This window comes from Opisthorchis viverrini, assembly GCF_000715545.1.
Source record: "Opisthorchis viverrini unplaced genomic scaffold opera_v5_220, whole genome shotgun sequence".
NCBI lineage: Eukaryota > Metazoa > Platyhelminthes > Trematoda > Opisthorchiida > Opisthorchiidae > Opisthorchis > Opisthorchis viverrini.
In genome coordinates this window covers 543535-566486 of record NW_008751874.1, presented here as the reverse complement: position 1 = coordinate 566486, position 22952 = coordinate 543535, and the positions used below count along the sequence as shown (strand labels likewise).

The 22952-nt window shown below is 42.0% G+C and overlaps 1 protein-coding gene across 1 annotated transcript in view; it reads right to left on the bottom strand.

The window, feature by feature from the left end:
* T265_08424 (hypothetical protein) overlaps positions 1–22952 on the bottom strand; it is a gene marked incomplete at both ends in the record, with an annotated part of 96997 nt that overhangs the window by 9515 nt on the left and 64530 nt on the right. Inside the window, 5 exons of the mRNA XM_009174223.1 lie at positions 246–364; positions 6070–6155; positions 12463–12538; positions 16260–16580; positions 22216–22512. Coding sequence (XP_009172487.1) covers positions 246–364; positions 6070–6155; positions 12463–12538; positions 16260–16580; positions 22216–22512 — 899 coding nt within the window. The remainder of the gene's footprint in view (positions 1–245; positions 365–6069; positions 6156–12462; positions 12539–16259; positions 16581–22215; positions 22513–22952) is intronic.

The window sequence follows — 22952 nt, the reverse complement described above, 5'->3', positions numbered from 1 at the left end:
ATTCATGTTTAAAGTTTCAATTTCATCGTAAAGTGTGTACCAGTAGAGTGTTCGAAGGAAGTTTGAAGGCTTAAAACTTAGTGGCCTGTCTCATTTAGTTTTCTGAGAGAAGGCAATAAATGCGGATTCACAGTCAGCCTTACTCGTCATAAAATAACTGCTCATAAGTATAGAGCACACTAAAATTGACACGTTTCGTATATAGGTAAATAGTTATGATAAATACATCCATCTGCTGGATTCACCTCCAGTATGTAATCTCCCGGTTTGAGCCCAGCCCGGTCCGCAGCACTGCCGGGTTCAACCTTCTCCAGGTATTGCAACGCAGGGATTTCCAGATTCGGTTGGAATTCACCAGGTACACCTGTGTAAACAAGTGAAGCACCTGATTACCATGGAAGTGCATATCTTGGGGAAAATAAGTTTTCAGTGGTATTCTACAATCACTGCGTACGTTTTTGACACGTTTTTGACTAAGCCCAACGACACCCGCCAACTTCTTAAACACCGGCGGCGCTGTAAACGGCTGTTTTCAATCAGTTCAGGTTGGCGAACATTCATCGTATTAACGCTGCGGGTTTCCTCAGCACCACCTGGTAATGATAACAAAAATGCCTGTTTTTATCACTCAGCTCAAAACAGCTCCGCCGACGCCAGGTAACGTTTTGGTCGGTGTGGATTTATCTCCAAGTTGGGTTCTATTTATGGTCGCCACCTAGCTTCATGCATGGAGGTACTCATACTAGCTGGAAGTATTTGGTAAATCAGTAAACTTCTTTAATAGAACATGTCAGCTAACCAAGTGTGTCAAGTAGATAGGGCTATGTATGTTAACGCGTCAGCTAAAAGAGAGTTAGATGGAAGACATTCTTCCGGTAGTGTGTAAACTGATGAACTACAAGAAAAAGACACTTGATCTGTTCCTTGTGAACTATTGTTCCGGTAGACTTGATGAGGGTCGGCTTGGCCCAGACATAAAAACGGATGTGAAAAATATGGTCAGCCGGACATAAAGTCGTGTGTGTATGACTCACAAAGCCTCTAAACACAATGGGATTGAGAACCGTCCAGGTGTGCTCAGCATATATATGGGTAGCCACATCAATGGAGGCTTGATTGTCTCATGAGGGGTTGAGCAGAACTTAGATACCATCCCAGAACGCCATTAACCAAACTTTGCTGTCGACTGTGTTTCAGAGAGAACAACCGCCATTTTCAGATCGGCAAAACACAGATTTCCTTTGGCGGTATAATACGGAAAGCTGTGCCTTGTCACAGATTTCCGTGTCTAGGTCATTTTTCAATGAAAAACATAAAACAGGTTCACCAACTTGGTGTCCTCGCCAAGGTGAGTTTTACAGGGATTTGGCATACATTTAACCAGGGCCTGAAGTTCTCTAAAGAAGTACTCAGCAATCTCTAATATGATTCTATTTTGTGCAGCCTAAACAGAGAAGATACCAATCTCCTGTACAGTATGATTGTACATGAAGGCTACTAAAGCTAACAATATTTGACACCGCCACTGGTAATTGAATCAGTTGCATAGTGAGCAAACTGAACTTAAACACTGATGGCCTATAAGAATATGTAAACAGTTGCATCATCGGCAACATGCTGTAAATAATGTATAATGCACGCCTTAAAACAATTTTTTGCCATCTATTCCAGTANCTGTCTGTTTGTTCACCTATATATATATACATATATATATATATATATATGTCTGAATATCAGGTTTAGTCCATTGTCACTCGGTTGGGCTCCGAGCTAGGCAGTAGGACGGGCTTTTTTACACGCAGCTCCGGTTTCTGAAAACTGACTGTCCTTCCTGGTTCGATTGAGGGCATATGATCTCAGCCAGCCATTGAGCATATTTACGAAGGAAAGGTTCTATGAAAGCCTCAAGCTATTCAGCGGTCTCTTGCGCTGCGTTTCCTCTTTTCCATATAGTCCCAGTTTTAGCTCCCATAATCCGATTGTGCTTCGTAATCCTTCAGAGAAGGTCTAACTTCGCTTATCGTAACATAAGTCACGTGAATTATCAACTAACAGTTACAATGGAACCCATTTCACATGAACCAACTTAGAACATGGACAACTTTTCTTGGATCTTATAGGATAGGAAAGATATGATAAATACATGAACCCAGCCAATGAGTATAGCAAAATTATGGAATCTTTCCTTCTCCTACTGTTTCCCTTTGAACCGAAAAATCAACTGAACAGTCCTAATAACATGCAATGAGCGTCTTTTTTGCCTGAAACGGGACGTACGAGCGTCGTTTTGCGCTATATATATTTATATATAGTAAATATTTCGTAACCAGGACACATTTAAATTTTGCGACCCACAGAGTGACAAAAGTGTCCAGACCCTAGCTCACTGTCCTTGTGTTAGATATAGTCAAACTGTGCGCAAGATAAAATGTGGGAGACACTGTTTACACAGTTCTGTTTTGTGTGGCGTCTGAAAGTTACAGTAACTGTGCGTTGGCATACGAGTTATGATGTAGCGGAACCTGAGGAAATTTCCCCATCTCAGAGGTGCTCCAGAAGAATGACGTCCTGGTGGATCGATAACAAATTGAAGAGTGATGGGCAATACCTAGGTATATTGTCCCACTCTCACCGGACAAACATTGCTGACTTACGTCCGTTCTGCCGTAGTAAACAGCTAGCCAGACATATGGGCGTCTACCAGGCCTTAGATGTGGGTTTGTGTGAAACGTTAAGGCAGGTTACGCCCTCTATATCTGAGTCATACGTGTGTATCTACACACGTATGCATCTAAATAATAATGGTAACGCTTACAAGGCAAATAACCTACATAGTCAGGGTTCTACCTTACTCAAATTTTGACAAAGGTGTGGTAGGACTGAAATGAGACCCGTGAACTGATACTGCTCAGAAAGAACCATATCGGTCTGCATAACATCAACATAGTATGAATAAAACAAGGGTTATAAATGAAAGTTAAGTCAACACAAGTCGGTTATGTTGGCGTTGTATCACAAGCTTGTGTTCAAAATGTCGAAATCGTGTTCTGCTACAAAGGGGTCAAAAGTTGTATCTACTATCTACTGCGAATATTCAAATAGACAAACAAGTTGAATAGGCTACAGAGGGATTTATCAACCAACTAGCAACCAAAAGTGATACGCCTGTGGTGTGACTTTCGTTCGCTGAGTGTGTCGCTTATCGGATATCCCTTTTTGAGACATGCTGGTCACTAAAAATTCAGGTTGCGGTGTAGACCTGTGCATTGATCTGCTACCTACGCCCGCCTACATACAGAGGTGCAATATGGGATCGTGGCTACAAGCGGCTTGTCGATAGCATGTCTGAAATATTATTTCTCCTATACCCGCAGTCCACCGTGGATGCCTATTCGCTCTCAACTTAGTGCGTTCTTTTACCTTCTTGTGGTAAGCCTTCCAGGAGATAGCACCTCTAGAACATCCACTTTTCCTCGGGATTCCCCGGCCGCGGGTACTATCGTGTAATGCTTGCCTCATTGGTACGGCGTCCTTGTGGCCCACTGTTTAATTTGACGCCCATAATTCCTAACTCCAGTACTGCAAACGAACCTTATTTATTTTTTTACGAAGCCTGGTTGTTCCGGGACGGGCAACTTTTGGCCTGTTGTGGTCTTTGGTTCGCCTCAAATCACCGGCTATGTACGTCATCCAGACCCAGGTTCTAGGTGCTGTCATATCGTCCCTTATTTCGGTAATTCGTTTCAACTAAACTCAGTCTAAACGGTCTTTTCGACCGCCCAACCCACATCTCTGATGAGTACCTAGCACACGAAGAACCATTTGCGCCTTCCTTCCAAAGATAGGGACTTTTTCTTCATACAGAAGTTGAAAAGTACATCCGCTGTCTTCTCACCCCAGAATGCAATGAACCTCCGCTATGACCCATGTTGACTTTAGGATTACGCGAAATTAGCACGTGACCATTTCTTCGATCGACAGACTGCAAAGAATTCGACCTCGGGTTGCTTTTACGTAGTAAAGATGACACAACTCTCCATCGGACCATTAGCTATTTTTGTTGATACCCCTCAAAAGAAGAATGAAAATGACCACAGTGCTCTTTTGATTCATTGATTAAATCTGAGTGGAGTTAATCTGTTTGAAAATCATTCTGCAAATTTTGACATAGAAACTTGGACAACGGCCCCGAATATTACAGACGATGTTTGCCAAGACAACAGCTTGACCTGCAGATCCTTCAAGATCATCTGGTTAGCTGATGTACAACGTCTTCTTGAGTGTCGCTATCATCATTGTCACAGTAATCGCCATCAATAACAGTGACAGCAGTGAAAGCACTACTTGACTGTTGTGCACCCTTGGATGGGCAGAAAGTGTGGGAAAGTTGTGCAAGAAGAATCGGAGCAATACCAAATTGCCCACAGCTTTTGAAACCTTGGAATAAAACCAGAGGAGTCCCCCGTCAGAGTATAATGCTATCAAAGCCATCTTCGTAACTAAACCTCAAACAATCGCACAATGGCAAAATATTCAAATGTCAGTTGACCTTGGAGAGAAGAGCATGCTAGCCACCGGGACCGTTAGAATGTTGCATGAATTTCCTCAGGTTCCTTACCTCCAAACCAGCAGACCATTTGTTGGAACAGTTTTAAACACGTTGTTATTACAACTAAACGGTAATTGTTGTGTCCACATGACCAGGTGTATTTTGGTTATAAACAATGATCCTTCCGTTTTGGAAGTATGTCCGATGCTAATGCATATTTTTAAGATTGTAATTTGGCATATAAGTAGTTTTTCTAGCCCTAAATACTAATTTCCAGGCCTCTTGGCATTAGGGGAAGAGGTGTGAGTGAAGTTCATATCATCAGATAAGTGAAAGGAATCCACGCTGAAACATTGTTCAATTCTCACTGTATATCATCAGTATGCCTAAAAAATTCGCGGTGGAGATTCGAATATATAACTTCCAATCTAGTGGTTGAACACCACTTTGTACAGGTGAACAGTCGATGCTACTAATGGGGCATGCGAGTAGTAAGTGGTTTTCTCGTAAATCCATTTTGCGTCTATTGAAACGTGAGATTTATCATGGAATTTGTGGAATCGTTTTGTAGCATACGTTTACATTTGAGTGCTAGTCAGTGAGTATTCAAGAAAGTTTAAGAAGTCGCTTTCGAGAAGAAGGCGGATACTCAGTTTTTATAAACAAAATGCATATGAGATTTGCTCTCCTATTCCTTAGTCTGCAACTGTTCGGGTGGTGTTTTCTAATAGATAACTCCGCAGCGAAGGCCTTTTTCCTTTCGCCAGTATAGTATTACTGTACCACATTTAACCGGAAACAGATTAGAAAGTACTGTGCAAAGCTAAAGCACGAATATTATTATAGATGACCTATTAGGTTTGGAGATGTGTATTGAGTTAAAAGTATAAAACTTGAACTAATAACCCCACTGATGCCAATATGTTTTTAGCGATGTTAATAGCCACTGACTGTGTTTAAACCTTATTTTCCTAATCCGTTAATAAAATCCACCACATGGTGAGTAAGCAGAACTTGAGGAACCTCTCTGGTAAGCCCTAGAGAATTTTTCTTACGAACTAAGCAGGCTATTAACTCCGACATCAATGTGAATGTTAAATATTGTCAAACAAAATTTTGGGGACGTTGCACACAGTATCACTGAGAACAACCAAGTAACGACCAACGGGAACCAAACCGATATCCAATGGAACATGCAAGTAATCAGAACTATAGCAAAAAGCTATCGGTGAAAATGTTGACGGTACGTAATGCAGTAAGGTGTGCACCAAAGGCCTGTTGAAATCTGTCTTAAAGATAGAAACATGAGTCAGTGCATCCTTTCCTACACTTTTTTTGCACAGGATCTGCTGGAAACCTGACAGTTCTCTTGTCAAAACAAAGGGACAAATAGTTGTAAAAATAAGTGGAAGTTATTTGCAGGTGTGGAGCAACTATGTGATATACAGTGTTTAATGCTGTGTTTGGAGGAGATCAGCAAACTATGCATGTATTGAGAAAATTTCATGAGCAGCTCTTACCTCTGCGGCCTCGTACAACGAAACCAAATCCACGGGGACCCTTTTGTAAAACAATCATCCGCGGCAAGTTGCTTGCATCCAGATCACTGAAATCCAGGTGTAACATATCGATAATAAAATTTTATCAAGTTTTATAAGAGAAAGATGGAATACGGCAAACCTGTTTCGCTTTCCGACTAGTTCGTTTATTCCGACAGGCAGCCAAACTTTGAGTGGAGGATCTAGTAACCAACCACATTTATTCGATAACGAAAAGATATAACTATAACAGACTGCCAGATTCATTGTGTACTTTACAGGTTCCGGTTATATCGAACCGTTAATATACGGATGACTTAGTTTTCACTAGTCACTAGTAGTATTTACTGAATTTCCATAAAGCAGTTTCCCACATCGACATCTGCAAAGAGCTTACCTGATAGAGGCAAGGGCTTCAATTTATGAGGCCATGCTTTTAGTCATAAATCGGTCGCGGCAGTCATATTATCGAGTGTGTACATGGAGACAATGGCTTTTACATGGGTCCAGTCAACTGCAGAGTGAGGTTGTTTGTAGTCATATTTACAAAATTTACGCCATCACCCAGATAGTATTAGAGAGAAGAGGAGAAAACGCGAACTTGTTGGCCGAATCCCATGCACACCTAAACACAGTGACACACAGCAGAATCCCATTTTGTTCAAGCGTGATAGTTTAGCTTTACTGAAAGCAGGTGGCGGATGTCTACGCACGAATTAACAGGGAGTGGCTGGTTAGTATAACCAGACAAACAAAGGAACTAAACATTGCAGGGTTGCTCTACCCAGGTTGCTCTAAGACCCTAAGTGCCCAACTGCAAGAACAGGAAAAACGGGATCTTCTCGTTAGTGCTCTACCCAGGTGGTCTAAGACCCTAAGTGCCCAACTGAAAGAACAGGAAAAACGGGATCTTCTCGTTAGTATCATCATAAATATGAACCACTTGAGTGGGAAATGAAGACTCGGTAGCACACAGCGTTTTCACAGAATTAATGCACACATTAGCGTTCCGGTTTGTAGATTACACTTTTGCTCTGCACTGGGCGACCACAAGTTCATTTCAAAAGGTCCTAATAGGGAGACCCTCAAAAAAAGTGGATGTACTATAAACACGATGATGCGATGTGAGAAATAACGGACTAGGATCTGTTTGCATTTCTGTTCAAATATCTATCGTGGACTGGAAGTGAAGTTATTTGGTCATTATGTAAGAGGCCATAGATGAATGGTAACCCGATCACAGACATACATCTAATGACTACAGCTCATGTAATTTTGTAGTGATCAGTGCATAGTGAAACGATTACACATTTACAGAATATCTTAGAAGCTCCGAGAACAGATCAACGGGTATGAACGTGTATGTTTGGAAAATACATGGATCTGGAATTATTGACCCCTAATTTGTTTGTCTCTCATTTTGTTCATAATTCTTGCCTGTGTAACTGATCCATGGAAATTTACATACGTTGGATGCAAAACTGTGTAGAACCAAAGACGTGCATTGTTCTTAATGAATAAGGTGCTTCGGTGATAGTGTTTTGAAATTTCGTTTCGCCGATATTTGCCATAATGACATCGTCGACTTGCGTCAACCTCGCACATACGTCCAACGTTCTTTCGAATCCCTTCATTTCGGTGATAGTGTTTTGAAATTTCGTTGCGCCGATATTTGCCCTGATGACATCGTCGACTTGCGTCAACATCGCAAATACGTCCAACGTTCTTTCGAATCCCTTCATCCAGCCCCTAAACAGACACCTACGAACTGTCATTAGCACTTGTGTCAAAAGGGTGCAAGATGATCACCAGATTCACATCGGTTTTGCTCAGAATTCAGGAAATTAAAACGAGCTGTGTGTAAGCTTTCTTGCTGAATGCGTTTGTGAGTGCAAAGCACAACCGCAGTTTTTGTTGCTCGAGATAATGCCTGGACAACGGGAAACATGCACATTTCACCACTCCTAAAAGCACCAAATCTATGCTTGATTCGGCTTGTCTTCTGGCGTTATCAATAAGCATGATTCACTCGCTATGGCCCTTGAGTCTACAAGCTGAAAGTGAAATCGCCGGTTCAGTCAATGTGCCAAATTGGTTGCATGAGTGCCTGCAAATCAAGACACTGCCCAGTTGCATATGCGTTTGTAAAAAATTATCCACATTGCTTTCGGTTTCTGTGAAATTTCATGAAACTACAATGTCCCATCAACCACATGTCACATAAACTGTTTTGGTAGTTGAGATAGCAAAGTCCGTCCTGTCTACAACCTCAGTGCTCGCCCATCACTGTCTTGCCAGCATAGCCGAAAGTGGAATTTCCGACCAGAGGAGTTTGTAAACGGTGGTGAACTAGATGATGTGAAAAACGATACTTTGAATTGAAAGGCTGGCATATCCGATCGAACAGTGGTGACCGACCTCAAAACCGTCTAGCAGCCCACTGCTTTAAGATGATTAACGTCAACGGACTAAAGTACAATGTACGTAGCCGATTTCGATAGCAGTTTATAGAAAGTTTGAAATCAAAGAATAAGGTGTTTTAATCCGACTTTTCGGATACCAAGATAGTCAAATTGTTGTCTATCTCACATGGCTTTTTTCTGATTAAGCTTTCACCGGCACGTTATTTGATAACAAGTTTCGTAAACAGCTGTTTGACCCGATGCCCCAAGCATAAGTAGACATTTGCCTAAACATATCCTGGGGTGAACGCTCAGCCACTCAAGCACCGTAACGATGTGCTTAGATTGGATACGAAACGTTTTCAGCCGAATTCCCCTCCAGTGAAGAAACCAACAAATATTCACGCGTGCTTTACAAAGAACGAAGAGGCTCATACTACCGCGACGTAAAGGTTGTTACATTAGTTAACAACAAATACTGCCATAGAGACTAGACCTCACGTCACTGGATGGATTCGACCGGGTTAAGGACTTAATAACTCCGCATCTCGTGTAATAGGAAGCAAAACACATTATTGAGGAACTGACTGGAATGAGACAATTTGGGTAGCACAACTTAAGTAAGAACACATAATTAAAATTGAACAAAGTTTTCTACATGTACGCTGAATCATATATATATATATGTATATGGCAAACCTTGTTTTCTACACTGCGTCACTTTCGCGACTAATCCGTGACAAACTATGCTCCTGATTTCTCTTTAGTCCATTACTTGTAATCTGGATACTGACTGCTATCATCTTCGTCCATTTTACAATGGTAAGTTCCGACAGTGAATGCTTTTTTGGTAGACTGACAGAAAACAGGTCAATGTTTTCTCTAGGAGACTGAACTGAATACTCTTTATCGCTGCGGCCTATTAATTTCCGGATAGTACCAAGAACACATGGACTTTGGAGTACACAATCGTCCAGGATATAAGATCGATTTCTATGACTTTCTATGGTGAGCAAATGTATCAGCTAGATCGATAAGCAAGTCTGAATAACAGCTGAATATGTTTAGTGTGAAGGCCGTTCTCCAGGTATACTATTCCAATGACGGTAACAAGCAGGTGGTTTATTCTCTGTTACACCTGAATCACCATAGCCCTGATAGGACCTCATGCTGTTAGCAACAACAGATGGTGTCTGGACTGTTCTGCTGGAAATTCCTCGTGTCTCTAAAGCAGCATTAAGATCTCTGTGTAAAGGAATGGGCTTAGGAGGAATCTGTTGACTCAGGTGATATCAAGCTTTGTCTAGAATTCGCTATTCGTTTCGTCTGATCCCGAGTATCGATCAGAATAGATGAGTAAACAGCAATAATGAAAATCAAGGTCAAGGATACTCTCACTTGTCAGTCGATAGATCAGCCAGCATAACCGAGGCATAATTTACGTATCACTGGTTCAGCGAAGCGGGTTGTTCATACGCTGTCACTTCTGTCAAGGCTGTCAGTTTGCTGTAGTACTTAGTCACGAAACCGTGTTACCAGACAGAAAATGGTCAATGTTTTCTCTAGGAGACTGAATTGAATACTCTTTATCGCTGCGGCCTATTAATTTCCGGATAGTACCAAGAACACATGGACTTTGGAGTACACAATCGTCCAGGATATAAGATCGATTTCTATGACTTTCTATGGTGAGCAAATGTATCAGCTAGATCGATAAGCAAGTCTGAATAACAGCTGAATATGTTTAGTGTGAAGGCCGTTCTCCAGGTATACTATTCCAATGACGGTAACAAGCAGGTGGTTTATTCTCTGTTACACCTGAATCACCATAGCCCTGATAGGACCTCATGCTGTTAGCAACAACAGATGGTGTCTGGACTGTTCTGCTGGAAATTCCTCGTGTCTCTAAAGCGGCATTAAGATCTATGTGTATATGAATAGGCTTAGGAGGAATCTGTTGACTCAGGTGATATCAAGCTTTGTCTAGAATTCGCTATTCGTTTCGTCTGATCCCGAGTATCGATCCGAATAGATGAGTAAACAGCAATAATGAAAATCAAGGTCAAGGATACTCTCACTTGTCAGTCGATAGATCAGCCAGCATAACCGAGGCATAATTTACGTATCACTGGTTCAGCGAAGCGGGTTGTTCATACGCTGTCACTTCTGTCAAGGCTGTCAGTTTGCTGTAGTACTTAGTCACGAAACCGTGTTACCAACAAGATTTTATGGTCATACGAGAATGTATGATAGTTTTCAACTAAGATTTCTTCCTGTAAGTGGGGGCATTAATGAACAATTATTCAGTTTTACCATCTACTCAGCATATATTTACTTCTCTTACAAGACATCTCAGTTGACAATCCCATTTTCCTCACACTACCAGAGACCTGTTGGTAACCAGAGGGAGAATGATTTCACCTGAGTGAACCTTCCATCCTACTAGTCATCCAAGGCCCCAGTCGGCGCGTGACCACTTGTTACGCTTTCCTTGACTGACTGGCGCGTTTAAGTAGGATATAATTACAATGCTGACCAGCTTTCCCGTCGCAGAATGGTCAAGCCGGGAGGTCCTGGGTTCGAAGCTTCCTGCAGTTTCGTAAGCTGTCTAGTCTTGACGATGACTAATAGGGATGAAACGGCAACACGATGCTAATCAGCTCTTCATTATAGAGCGGCTTCCTTTAAAGGACAGAATTTCAACTTAAAACAGGGTTTTATACTTGATTAAGCTTCGAAAATAAGAGATACAAATTCAGAATCTGGATGGAACCCTACGCGATAGACCTCTGTGATCAGTCACTCGAGGTAGTTATTCCAGAGGAAGAAAATCAAGCACATGATAGAGCAAACCTCTATCGCTATGTGTCAACTCGTGTGTATAGAAATTAAGTAGTAACCAAACAGTCATACGTTTCCAAGGAATCAAAGATTCTGTGCTCAAACTCTTTACATCGGCTTTGGTTCGGGCTATTCTACGGAACACACATCTGACATGTCGCGTTAGACGATCAATCGATTTACACACAGCATGAAATTGAGTGCGTCCGAAATTAGAGCTCTCGTACGTACAACGATGATTTCTGACAATCTGCATAGAACCAGTTTCGCAAATCTAAAGTGCGGTCGTCAAATTCGTTTTGCCAATATTTAAGAACTGAGCGAGCGATATAACATCATATTTGTTTGCTAATTCAACTGAGAGAATGTACACCCCAATCAAGCGTATCGACCGAAGTGGAGACTAGCCATCAGTACACTCGTTAACCAAATCAGTTACAATCCTTGTTCGGAGGTAAGACAACGTTAAGGCATAACAAAATGGTCCAAATAGAGGTGAAAGTTTGCTCAGGGCGCTGCAAAGTCCAAAGACCATGTGCTCTGTAGCTGTCTAAACGTCCTCCGTGCATTTGTCATTATTTGTCTTGGACCTTTGTGGTCCACATAAATCCAGCTGACATCAAAGCCCGCGTCTTGGTAACAAGTTTGTGTGCGAATGTGACAGAAAACACCAGGCAGTAAGAAGCGCGTTGAAACATCTGGCTGTTTTGCAAACAAGATCGACCCGATGCCCTAAAAGACAAGAGCAATCCATTGCTGGTAGGTGAGTCAGCCATGTAGTCTCCGTAAACAAGTCCAGACAAAAACACACCATTCAAAACTATCAACTCAAAGTTCTTCGTGCCTTTCTTATCGGATTTAGTTAGGATTTCACAGTGCACACAACTAGGGTGTACTGATGTAACTCTAAAGGATGCACAACGATCGCATTAGATCACATTATCCCGGTTAAGAGACAATGAATGTCTTACATCGCGTGCGTTATGGTAAGCCTACCCCCGACTGCCGGTCCAGCTAGACAGTTTCAAAATATTAGCTAGTATCGATAGTTTTACGTGGTCATAGACAACAAAATAAAAAAATATGAAAAAACCCTATGGAAAACATTCGTTAATAGGAAAAATGAACTTACAGGATGCTTGCTTGTCCATTAAGCACGAGTTGTAACGTACTGGCCGTCGAACCATAGGTAGCTGAGGAATTTTGACCTGGAGGAGCAGAGTTGGAGGAAAGCTTGCGATGAAATATAACTTAAAAAGTCGCATTGTAATCTTCAATCGGACAGAAGAACTTGATGAAACGTGGGGGAATTTTATCGTGAATGTTATTCGACTGGAACACAATGTTCGACAATTAATGATGACCGATTATTCCTAAGTGGTGATGACTAATTAATCCCAAAAAATGAGTTTCATAAACATTCAGACACCTGTGGATAAAGCGGCTTCATATCATTTATTCAGTTAGTAGCCATTTGATATTCATTGTAATTCCAAACAATATGAGACAAAGAAAGCTCAGTCCGTTCACACTCTAACTTGCGAATGAGTCTTGTTGGGTATTCATGTGGATCCACACTGGTCCCGCCTTTCGTTGACCTTGAAAGTGAGGCACCGTTGCTCGACCTTCCGGCCTACTGCGATCGCACGTTAGCATCAATAGGTCTGCAGTCTGAGACACATAGACTTCCTCTTGACTTCAGCTGTTGCGCTTCCTGAGTTTTCGAACTGACCAGCAGTAAGTTATGTTAAAGAATGACACTATGAAAATGGGCCTCTTAATATCGCTTCAACAGTCATTCGATATGGTTTTACAAGACGTTTCGCAGAGCCTTAAAGCCTTCGGTATGGCATGCGTTTTCGCCTGTGGTGGTTGGAAAAAATGATTTCAAATGGCCGAGGTACCTCCCTGAGAGCTTCCAGAAATTTGTCACTGTTCAGGCACCAAAGTCGATTTCACTCTCAAGCATGACATTTTTCCGGTAGTTTCCAGATAGCCCGGGAATTCAAAAGTCTGCTCAACATAGTTTAAGAACATACGAAGGAATGAGCTCTTCTTGACATCTAGCTGTCAGGATCGCACATACGCGCATAGAGACATATGCACATAGCGGCACAGAACATGCACTAGCGGCGTATGAAATTTGGGTCACCTAAAAAGGTTAAATAAGAAGTTACAAAAATCGGACAAGTGACCAAGCTTCGATTGGAGGTTTGAATTGTCTAGATCACTAGGGTTGACCGATCAGCCCAGTAGTGTATCCTAACAAAAAACAACAAGGTGGAACTGACTGAGCCATGGTTAACAGAGTTAGAATAAGCAGTTTTGAAAAGATACCAATTAGGCTAGCCACGGATACTGCTACGTTCAAAATTTTAGACCTGGTTTACCGTGGTAACTTCAGGTCAGCCTTGTGAATGACAGTACGTGCTGTTTCAGTATCTAATCGGCGTCTAGAATGTGTGCCGGGCTTCGAGAGACTCACAAACACTTCGAAAATTCTTCGCGTAACCACCTACAACAAAACATCGCGGAAAAGCGAGAAAGCTAGTTGGGAAGTGCTTTGAGACAAGCTGCGTCCGGTCAGCAGATGTAGGCATCCCTACGCCTGCAGATAAACCCAGTAGCATAATTTCCCACTGTTAGGTCAGCTTCGAAAAGTAGCTGGTTAGTTTTTTGTCTGGTTAGCGAAACACTGGTGAGTTTGGGATGAAGGTGACTAGATGAACGTGCCATCTACCATCATTGGAACCCTTGGTGGCAAATTTGAATGAAAAAATACTTCGATAAGCTGGTCATGTGTATAACGGCAATTCTTAGTTATGAGCTCTCCGTGCAGACGGCTTCGACTTGGCCCGTAAACGTTCTTTTTTCAAATAGAGATTATTAAGTAGCTGTTTGTAGGGAGGTGTCTTTTCGCATAATTTTGTTTTTGCATCGAGCATCCTGTGCATCAGACCGAGTTCGAACCTTAGCCGTACAATGCTAGATAAAGTGCGGATTCTAGTAAAACTTGTATGGGATACTTCAAGATGTCCGCAACAGAGCCAAGACAAAAATAGTGACTGGAAAGGAATAAATTAGATTAGTTTGAAAATACTGCCGTCGTTTGTGTGCAACGCAGATGCATAAGTATAGTGCCGGTGGTTCATTCATTGAGAAACATTACACAACAAGAGTTTCATTTACCCAATTTAGTCAGCTGCCCAAACCATAGAAGGTGTTCACTTCAGTGAGAAGATATTCTTACTGCATGGAAAAAAACATATTTCAAGTGGTTCCCAGCATTTGTAGCGCTAGGAACGACAGCACGTGAGGCTGATTATGTAGGGTACTTGTGAGTTTGTTTACTTTGCACAGCTTTACTCACACTCAAAACAGGAGCCTTGAAATACTTTGTTTGTCAAGTCATTATCAACCTGAAGGGGAAGGGGATTATTGCATTTTTGCCGGGAACAAAATTGTCTGAAACCAAGATTAGACTACTTCAGGCAATCTGGCTGGAAGTGTTTCTTTAAAATTATTCTTGTTGTTGGTTGGTGCGTATTCTCAAGTAACAACTGGACAATGAAGTTTACTGAATACTCAACGCAATTTACATATTTCTGTCACAAATAATCATGTGCCCCTCATTCAAATAAACGCTTTCTATGGCGTTACTTCTGCTTGAGCATAATATGTAGTGTGAACCGCTTTGCAAGTTGCTTGTAACCCAGTGTTATTCTAGCATTCTTGCTAATGTGTGATGGAAGGTTCTGTGTCAGCTGTAGTAGCCACCGTACTGTAGCTACTGAACTTCGCTGCATATTCGTAATGGTAGCGTGCAACGGAATTAGCGATCCTCAGCACCAGTCTTCTCCGGGATTGCCGTCAAGTTGTCGCTACATCTGGGTAAAGGTGGAGAGGATTCTTAAGTCCATAATCATCCATTTGGATGAGTTATTTCAACAAAACAGAGTAAGTAGACGAAGGGATGCCGTGTCTTGTTTCGACATATGATGTCCCACATTCGTTATTCGATTTGCGGTGTGCTCCGACGAATAAATTAGCGTTTCTATCCTTGGGTAACTTATACCTCTGATAGAGTTAGTTAGATGTAAACAAACTCGCTGGTGTGACGGAACATTTTGAACAATGACCATGATATCCACTGTCAACACGACAACCAACTGGAAACTACGAGAAACCGGTGTAAAATTTTTCTATGGTGATTATCCCTCTCCCGTGATCACATAAGAGTGTTTCCCCAAAATGAGAAGGAAATCAAAAATATTGTCAAGCGACTGTACCTCCCAGAGAGAGTTTCACTTTGTTTTGTTCTGCATTCCAACCAAAAATGGGCTAAAATTTTCAGGAACCTGCTACGAATCGTCCGACCACCATCATCACCACACTGCTGTCAGATTAGCTCCTTCTCGATATTCAGACGAAACGTTACATAATCAAAGAAAACTGATGATAAATGTTAACGCCTATTGCGGAGTTGGTTTTGTTTAAGCACTGCTTATGAGTCAGTCTTGTTCAATCGATCCGAATAGCAAGAGAAGGTGACAGAGTGCAGCAACGACAAAAGTGCAGCAACAGACAATCTGCTTGAGCTTAACGAAGATAATTCACCAAAGGTAGTCAAAAGAAGTGCAGGTGTAAATAAGCAGTCCTACAACTCAATATTTGAGAGCTAAACATATTGTCAAGAAAGCCAACAAACAAAAACGAAATTGAGGTAATCTACCTCAGGTTGGGTAACCAATCGGAGAGCTTTTGTGTTGAAATCTTAGCCACAGGTTGCCATGGCTACTGATAAGAGAAGTATATAAAGTTTTAACTCAACACCAAACCCCCATTCAGCGTCCTCTGAAGTATCTCACTACTATTGGTCTTGTTAACACTCCATAGAAAGGTTCGTTTGTGTTGTACAAGAAGACTCACATCGCACGGAGTTCGAGCTAAAAATGGATGCCGTGTCGGATCCATTGTCTTGACCGACTGACGCCCAAACTGTGTCCAATGCCGGTCTGCCTGAGTTTCTTTGGTTAGTGCAAGCAGTCGAATACTTATGTGACTCGGGTCCAGGTGAGGATGGCTGGCGGTAACGATTACCTGACTGAACTCTCATGGTTGCTGACGAGTAGTTTGGAAAATTGTCGGTTGTCGACTGCGCTGAGGTCCTCAGGTTGTAGACGGAGTGGCTCAGGGAATTATTACCATAATCGCCATTTGTCGGCTGACCATTCTGTGGTGAAGGACGTTCTAGAACACGTGACAAAGAATAAAAGATAAAAGTATTCTACTGCATCTTGCGTAAAATTACACGGAACTGCGGTTTGTTAATTATTGTACGGTCCTGGCTGTGACTACAATATTATCACGGAAAATATAATACATTTTGTTACCAACAAAAGACGTCCTAATCTTCACCAGAATGTAGTCTATCCTCAAGCCACTGCTAATTTACATTTCCTCATATTACTGGTGCAATACGAATGACGCATGTAGATTTGACCAGAACGAAACCGCGTCGCCTAGTAATGGGAGTGGTTCCCTTCAAACACCGCACCACAGCATCAACTTACCAGTGTGTTCCGGAACTAGACATATCACCAAACCACCAGCACAAATAGCAAGAACACTCAATCTGCAAATGACACACATGAATGTTGATGTTTCCACATTTCATCACGAATGGACATTCACGTCACCATGACAACCGCACTATATTAACATCCTGGATAAACAAACATTGGATTTCCAGAGAAACTCTCATATAATGCCGTGGGACAAGAACTAATGTTCAATGCTCACATAGTTTAAAGCCATTTGGTGATGTTTCTTGATTCACACAACTCAAGCTGCCAGCATGTACTGTCATGTGTTAAAAATGTATGGAAAACAAATGAACTTATCATACCAAGAAAGTGCGCTATAGTGTTCGTAGTTTATGGTCATTTCAGCTCCTTTTAGCAGCTATGAACCGTGCATCAAAGATTCGTTAACTTCAGCTGTTTACAGGACCTGTGGATTGGTCAACTGTGTACTGAGGACGATCAATTGATACGGAAACACCAATATCTGTGTAACTGAACCGTGTCTGCTAGTGCCATTAACCAAAGATGAGTAGTGTTCCGCGGCCCTCATCCCCGGTGGCGGCATTTGTCAACTCGACTGAGTTTTCAGGTCAATGATTTATTAGTTCATCATCAAGTCATTAGTTGTCCACCTCCCGAATACTAAGCGCAGGGCTGGGCTAAATAGCTCCAAAAAATGGTCCATGCCCTAACCAGCGTAAGTAAGCCTTGTTAGCTCATCCATTCTGAAAAAGTTCCTACTTCCAAAAACTGTCCGGACTGCCTCAGCGTTGCTCATCCGACGTACCCATCATACCAGAATGATGCTTTTGAACATCGATGGACAAGCGCCGAATTCCTCCGCACAACATTCAGGAGTAAAAGGGCAGTCTTGTCAATGGACATCGTGAACTCCGAGGAGAGCTTGTTGTATACCCCTACGGTCCCATGTAATTTGACCTACGGTGCCCTTAAACGGAACATAACTGGGAGATGGGCACCGGCATAGATTCTCGTGAAACAATGTGGTTACTATAAGTTTTAACGAGTGACGCTGTTTGAAAATAATTTGACCTACGGTGCCCTTAAACGGGACATAACTGGGAGATGAGCACCGGCATAGATTCTCGTGAAACAAGGTGGTTACCATAAGTTTTAACGAGTGGCGCTGTTTGAAAGCTAGCCTCAAGTTAAGGATAAACGCATTCTCAGTCAAGGCCTTGCTCTCACAAATTTACCTCTATCTAGGATCCAAAAACCTTTGGAACCTCAGGCCAGAATGCGCTTCACATGAGACGGCTACTAGCTTGATGCTGCTATACTCATTGGATGACGTTTTCCACATCTTTTTAAAAACTGAAATCATGGTCGAAACGCTTCACTACACTCATATTATGTTTACATCCCAAATGTCTGTGGTAGGGCTTCTCAGTATGTCCACTGGGGCTTCATTATCTACTTTAAAAATTTTAGGGTGAAGACTATCTGGGCCGGTTGCTAACTTGTCGAGTTGAGGGAGCCATATCTGCCGCTGGATTTTTGCAGCTGATACAAGTATTGACCAAGCAGATGCGTTGGGTTTCTTCAGAGATTTTGTTGAAGATGGCTTATCGATTTACTCTTCTAACTACACATTCCATCAATCAAGAAAACAGTTTTGCGGACAGATTTCAGTTCCGTGTTAGCCACGAATTGTCTCGCTGATGTCTTTTATTGACAAGCTAGTCGAACCAGCGGAAATGGGGTTCGTTGCTCTGTAATTCACTAGCATTCACTGTCGTTCTTTGGGCTCATAGTTGACCTGGGTATGACGGATTACTGTAAGATACCGTCCTTGCTTGTATATAGCATTCCTTTAAAAGCATCAGTTGGAGCTGTTGATTTAAGCAAAACAGAGTTCATTTGGTCAAGTCGATGACAGATACTCTTAAATTCTGATGACATGACTTCCTTTACTGTTTATATCCACCCCTCAAAGTGCATTTACAGTAGCTTTCTAGCCAGATAAGCTCGATATTCCTGAGTCTTTGGAAACCGCTGAGCCGAGTTGACAAAACTATTTCGCTCTGACCTAAGCAACCCTTAGGTGGAGTAAAATGCTCCTATCCTGCAAGATCGCATGAACGGACCAAAGTTGGGTATCCCAGAAAGAATGGGTCTTTGATTAAGGCTTTCCATCAGTAAATGATCCAAACAAGTCCCTGACTGGTTTGCGCTTGATGGCCTCAAGGAAAATCTGTGTCAGCGCTTGTCGTAAAATTTCATACTGACCACGAACAGAGGATGTTTAGCATATTACTGGAGATTTTGTCCACCATTATGTGTACGGTAAGTATCCACCCTTGATTTACTAATCAACTGTGCTTTCTTAGGCTTAATAGCCCAACTTAAGCAACCATATCAGTTGGAAGGTTGAAAATACGCAACTCCTGATAATAAAAGTCCTCAAAGGCATCGAGAAAACCCTCCTTCACCAGCTTCAGCAATGTAGTGTACTGCGGTCTGTTGACGTGCAGAACAACGCCATTTACCACACAGAACTGAATTCATCTAAGTGAATCAGACAACCGTAGTGCGCAGAGACGACCGTGCTCTGAAATCTGCCCCAATATTGTCCTTTATAAAACTAGAGCCGAGTGTTAATTCAACACCACTGGTACCACCAGCCGTTGCCTCAGAATAACCAGATACCCGCAGAGTGAAGTGCGGAGTATCCGCGTTTCTTCAAAGCATTCTGTGGTGTATGACTTAGTGGAAGTCTTCTATATGTATCTCAGAGTCACAGCATACATCGACTCAAAGGGAAATAAAGCACCGGAAAGGGATATCTACTGCCATACTTGGCGGGTAGTAGAAATATTAGAATTTGCATATTGAACCAGGTCTTTTAAGTTCAGTGACTGAGTATGGTTTAAGTAATGACCACCATTCACCGTTTTCAAGATAACCGGAATAAAAACGTCACGAGAGCAGTTTACACCTAAACAAACCACACGCTGCAGGTTGGACCAATCCAAGGGAGATTCATTAGTTACATTTCCGACCCAATTGCGAATCATACTTTCACAGACTGCCACCGCAAGTTATCACCTCACTTTCAGCTGCACTGAAACGACTCAGTCCTCTCCTGAACGAATATTTTGGTGTGCCATAGGAAGATGGTACAAACCATGAGAAAATTGGTATTGCGGATAAATATGCAAGGTTTATTGAATCAACGGACTAATTCATCCTGAAGTAGACCGAGTTCACTTGTTTCTTGAGACAACGTAAATTTCAGTACGCCCACCTTTCTACAAGGAGACTTGAAATCGAATAAGATACCAAACGGACAATATTTATTATATCGCGTATAACCTTCGCTGTATACGTTCCGTTCACTGATAGCACACCAAATAAGAAAATATCCATAGACTAAGGGAACCCCATAGTCAAGGATGCACAACCTAACTTTTGGAATTTCTCGGTATTAGTGATTTGCGTTTCAGTAATTTCGACTCACGTTCCGGTATGTGTTTCTTAGCGTAATCCATTTTGTGCTTCCGTGATTCTGAAGAGCTAGTAAATGTATGGTTTTTGGAGTTGTATTATCGATGTCGAAGTCGAATTTTCTTAGCACTTGTGTTCGGAATTCCCGAGCTTTATACCCGAAACAAAAAGTAGGTCATGGTGCCATTCATCATTTGTGCGATGCAACATTAATAAGAGATCCTATGCCGGCATAAGTGACTTTAGACGTGGGGACCAATTATTACGAGACATTTCACATATTGCCTACCGTAGATATAAAACCGTTTACACATCAGCTAGTACGCCCGTCAAAGTAGAGCTTCTATTGACAGTGAATAAAAAACGGTGACAGGCCAATATGACAACCTTGTAGCTTTCGCTTGGACACCTTGCGGAAGTTACACCTGTCATGGTGAGGTGTACGTAAGCCTCAAGACAAGTCGATTATCACTACCAGCTAACACTAGCTACTTTGCCAATATAACTGGCTTTTGTAGAGAGCAGAGAGAGGCACTGTGATTGGGCTTGCTTGCAAATAAACCTGTCCAAGAGGAAGTGGGACTCTGAAGATGGATGAAAGCATTTCCAAACTCTGTAAAAACATTATGCCGCGCTTAGTCAGCACAATAAACCAGAGGCTAACATTTGATGTTCGAGGTATTCGATAGACTGCAAATTAAACCAGGTTTTGTGATTTAATCGTAAGTGATGTGAGGTTAAACCGTAGATGAAGAGGGATAAAAATTTAATCCCTTAGAGGCATTGCTAAGTCTGAAACAAACCCAACGAGAGAGTCTTTAGATGAGGGAAATAGTTCTCCGGTAAACCGCTTGTCGATAGCTTTTCTGGTTTCTTACAGCTTAATTCCAAGTGTGTTTAATGTGTAGGTTTGAAGTTTCGGTATTTTCGGATGGAATTGGAAAGTTCAGAACAGAATCAACAGTTTTTGAAACGGTCGTCAAAGAATATTCGCTTTGTTGGAAAGGCATAACAATTTATTGGTTACCATTGGAGACCGAAATAAGTGCGCGACAAGTGCGTAGGATCGATACTGTGTAAATTTGGTTGCCGTGTACATTCGGCTAAATCACAAGCGAAATAACCATAAAAATTAGCCAGAGCGCGTTGCTCCTTTCATTTCTACACAGTGGAAATAAGCGAGGTTGTGGTGCATCGTAAATCTTTTCGGTGTTTCAGTAATTATGGCCCAAAATGTTTCCCAGGCGCTAGAATTAAGTGCCCTGTGGCAAACCTTTCCCAACAATCTAAGCAATCTCATTATACCCGGCTGACTCAGTGGAACGGTGACAAGTTGCTTTAGAATTAGGCCGGTTCTGCAAAGCAGGGTGTGAGTTGGTGCTCTGTTGCTCAATCACGGCCACAGTTTTTCAGCCATTGAACTATTTTTTAAGATGGGAATAAACAAAGACGCAACAAAAATCCGTAGAGACCATTCAGACAATGTTTTGCAAATTACTAAGGAAGGTTCGTCCATGAAAGTATTTCAAATGCTATATATGTTGCATAAATGAAGGTTTAAGTTCACGTGTCTCATGAACTTTGTGCCGATACAATGCCAGACTCTATATTCTGTCCTACGGCATCAAAGAACGGTTTACGTCACATTGGTAGCCTCACGATTCGGCACACACAAACGCGAAAATCTGACTGGTTGGTTCGTGTCCTGTATCCTTGCGGATAAGGTGTCATTATGATATTTCAGGGAACATCTGCAGGAACATTGATTGACATGAAAATTAGTGATGCCTTTAAGCTAAAGAACAAATAAAACATCGTTGAATGGAACTGACTGTAGTCTCCCGCATTGTCAAGTCGTCCAAGTGCCATTGAATCCAGACAGTATCCACTGACGCTGGTCGTCATCCGGTTAGCACTATAGGCCGTGTTAACAGAGCGAGCTTTGTCCAGGGATTGGGGTAAGTGACCGTTTGACGCTATGAGTGAGTGAGGTGTAGTTTCTGGGTTTTGTTCACTTTCATCATTGGAAAAATCACTCAAGCGGCCCAGACTGGAAGATCTTTGCTGAAGACACATTCTCGAAGAGGATCGCCGCCTTTCATTGCGTTTAGGATTGCCTCGGACGGGAACTAGTGAGAATCGGAGGAAACAGGGGAGCAAAAGATTTAAAAAAAACAACGTACAAAACACGATGGAGGATAAACAAACTTGACAATACTCAGAAAGAGATAGAAAGCTCTCTTCTTATGCTGGCCGTCAGAAAATCGGTGGGAGGGGTAGACATTTGTCTGGATGACTGATCGTTTCGTCTCCCCAATATGAAAAGTGCATTGTGCCACCTATGAATAATTTCTCACTTGATCATTTGACTGACGTTTACATTTACTGCGATCACGATAGTATAGTCCTAAGGGATATACGTCTTTGGAAATTCCCGAAAAGTTGCTGTGTCCCTAATGTATGTAGTACTTTGTTGTTACTGCATTTTCCTCAATGTTCCACAGTTGAATTGCTGAACCGCCTGTTTTGCGTTGGTTTACTCTCCTATGTTGAGGCTAGATAAGTTATT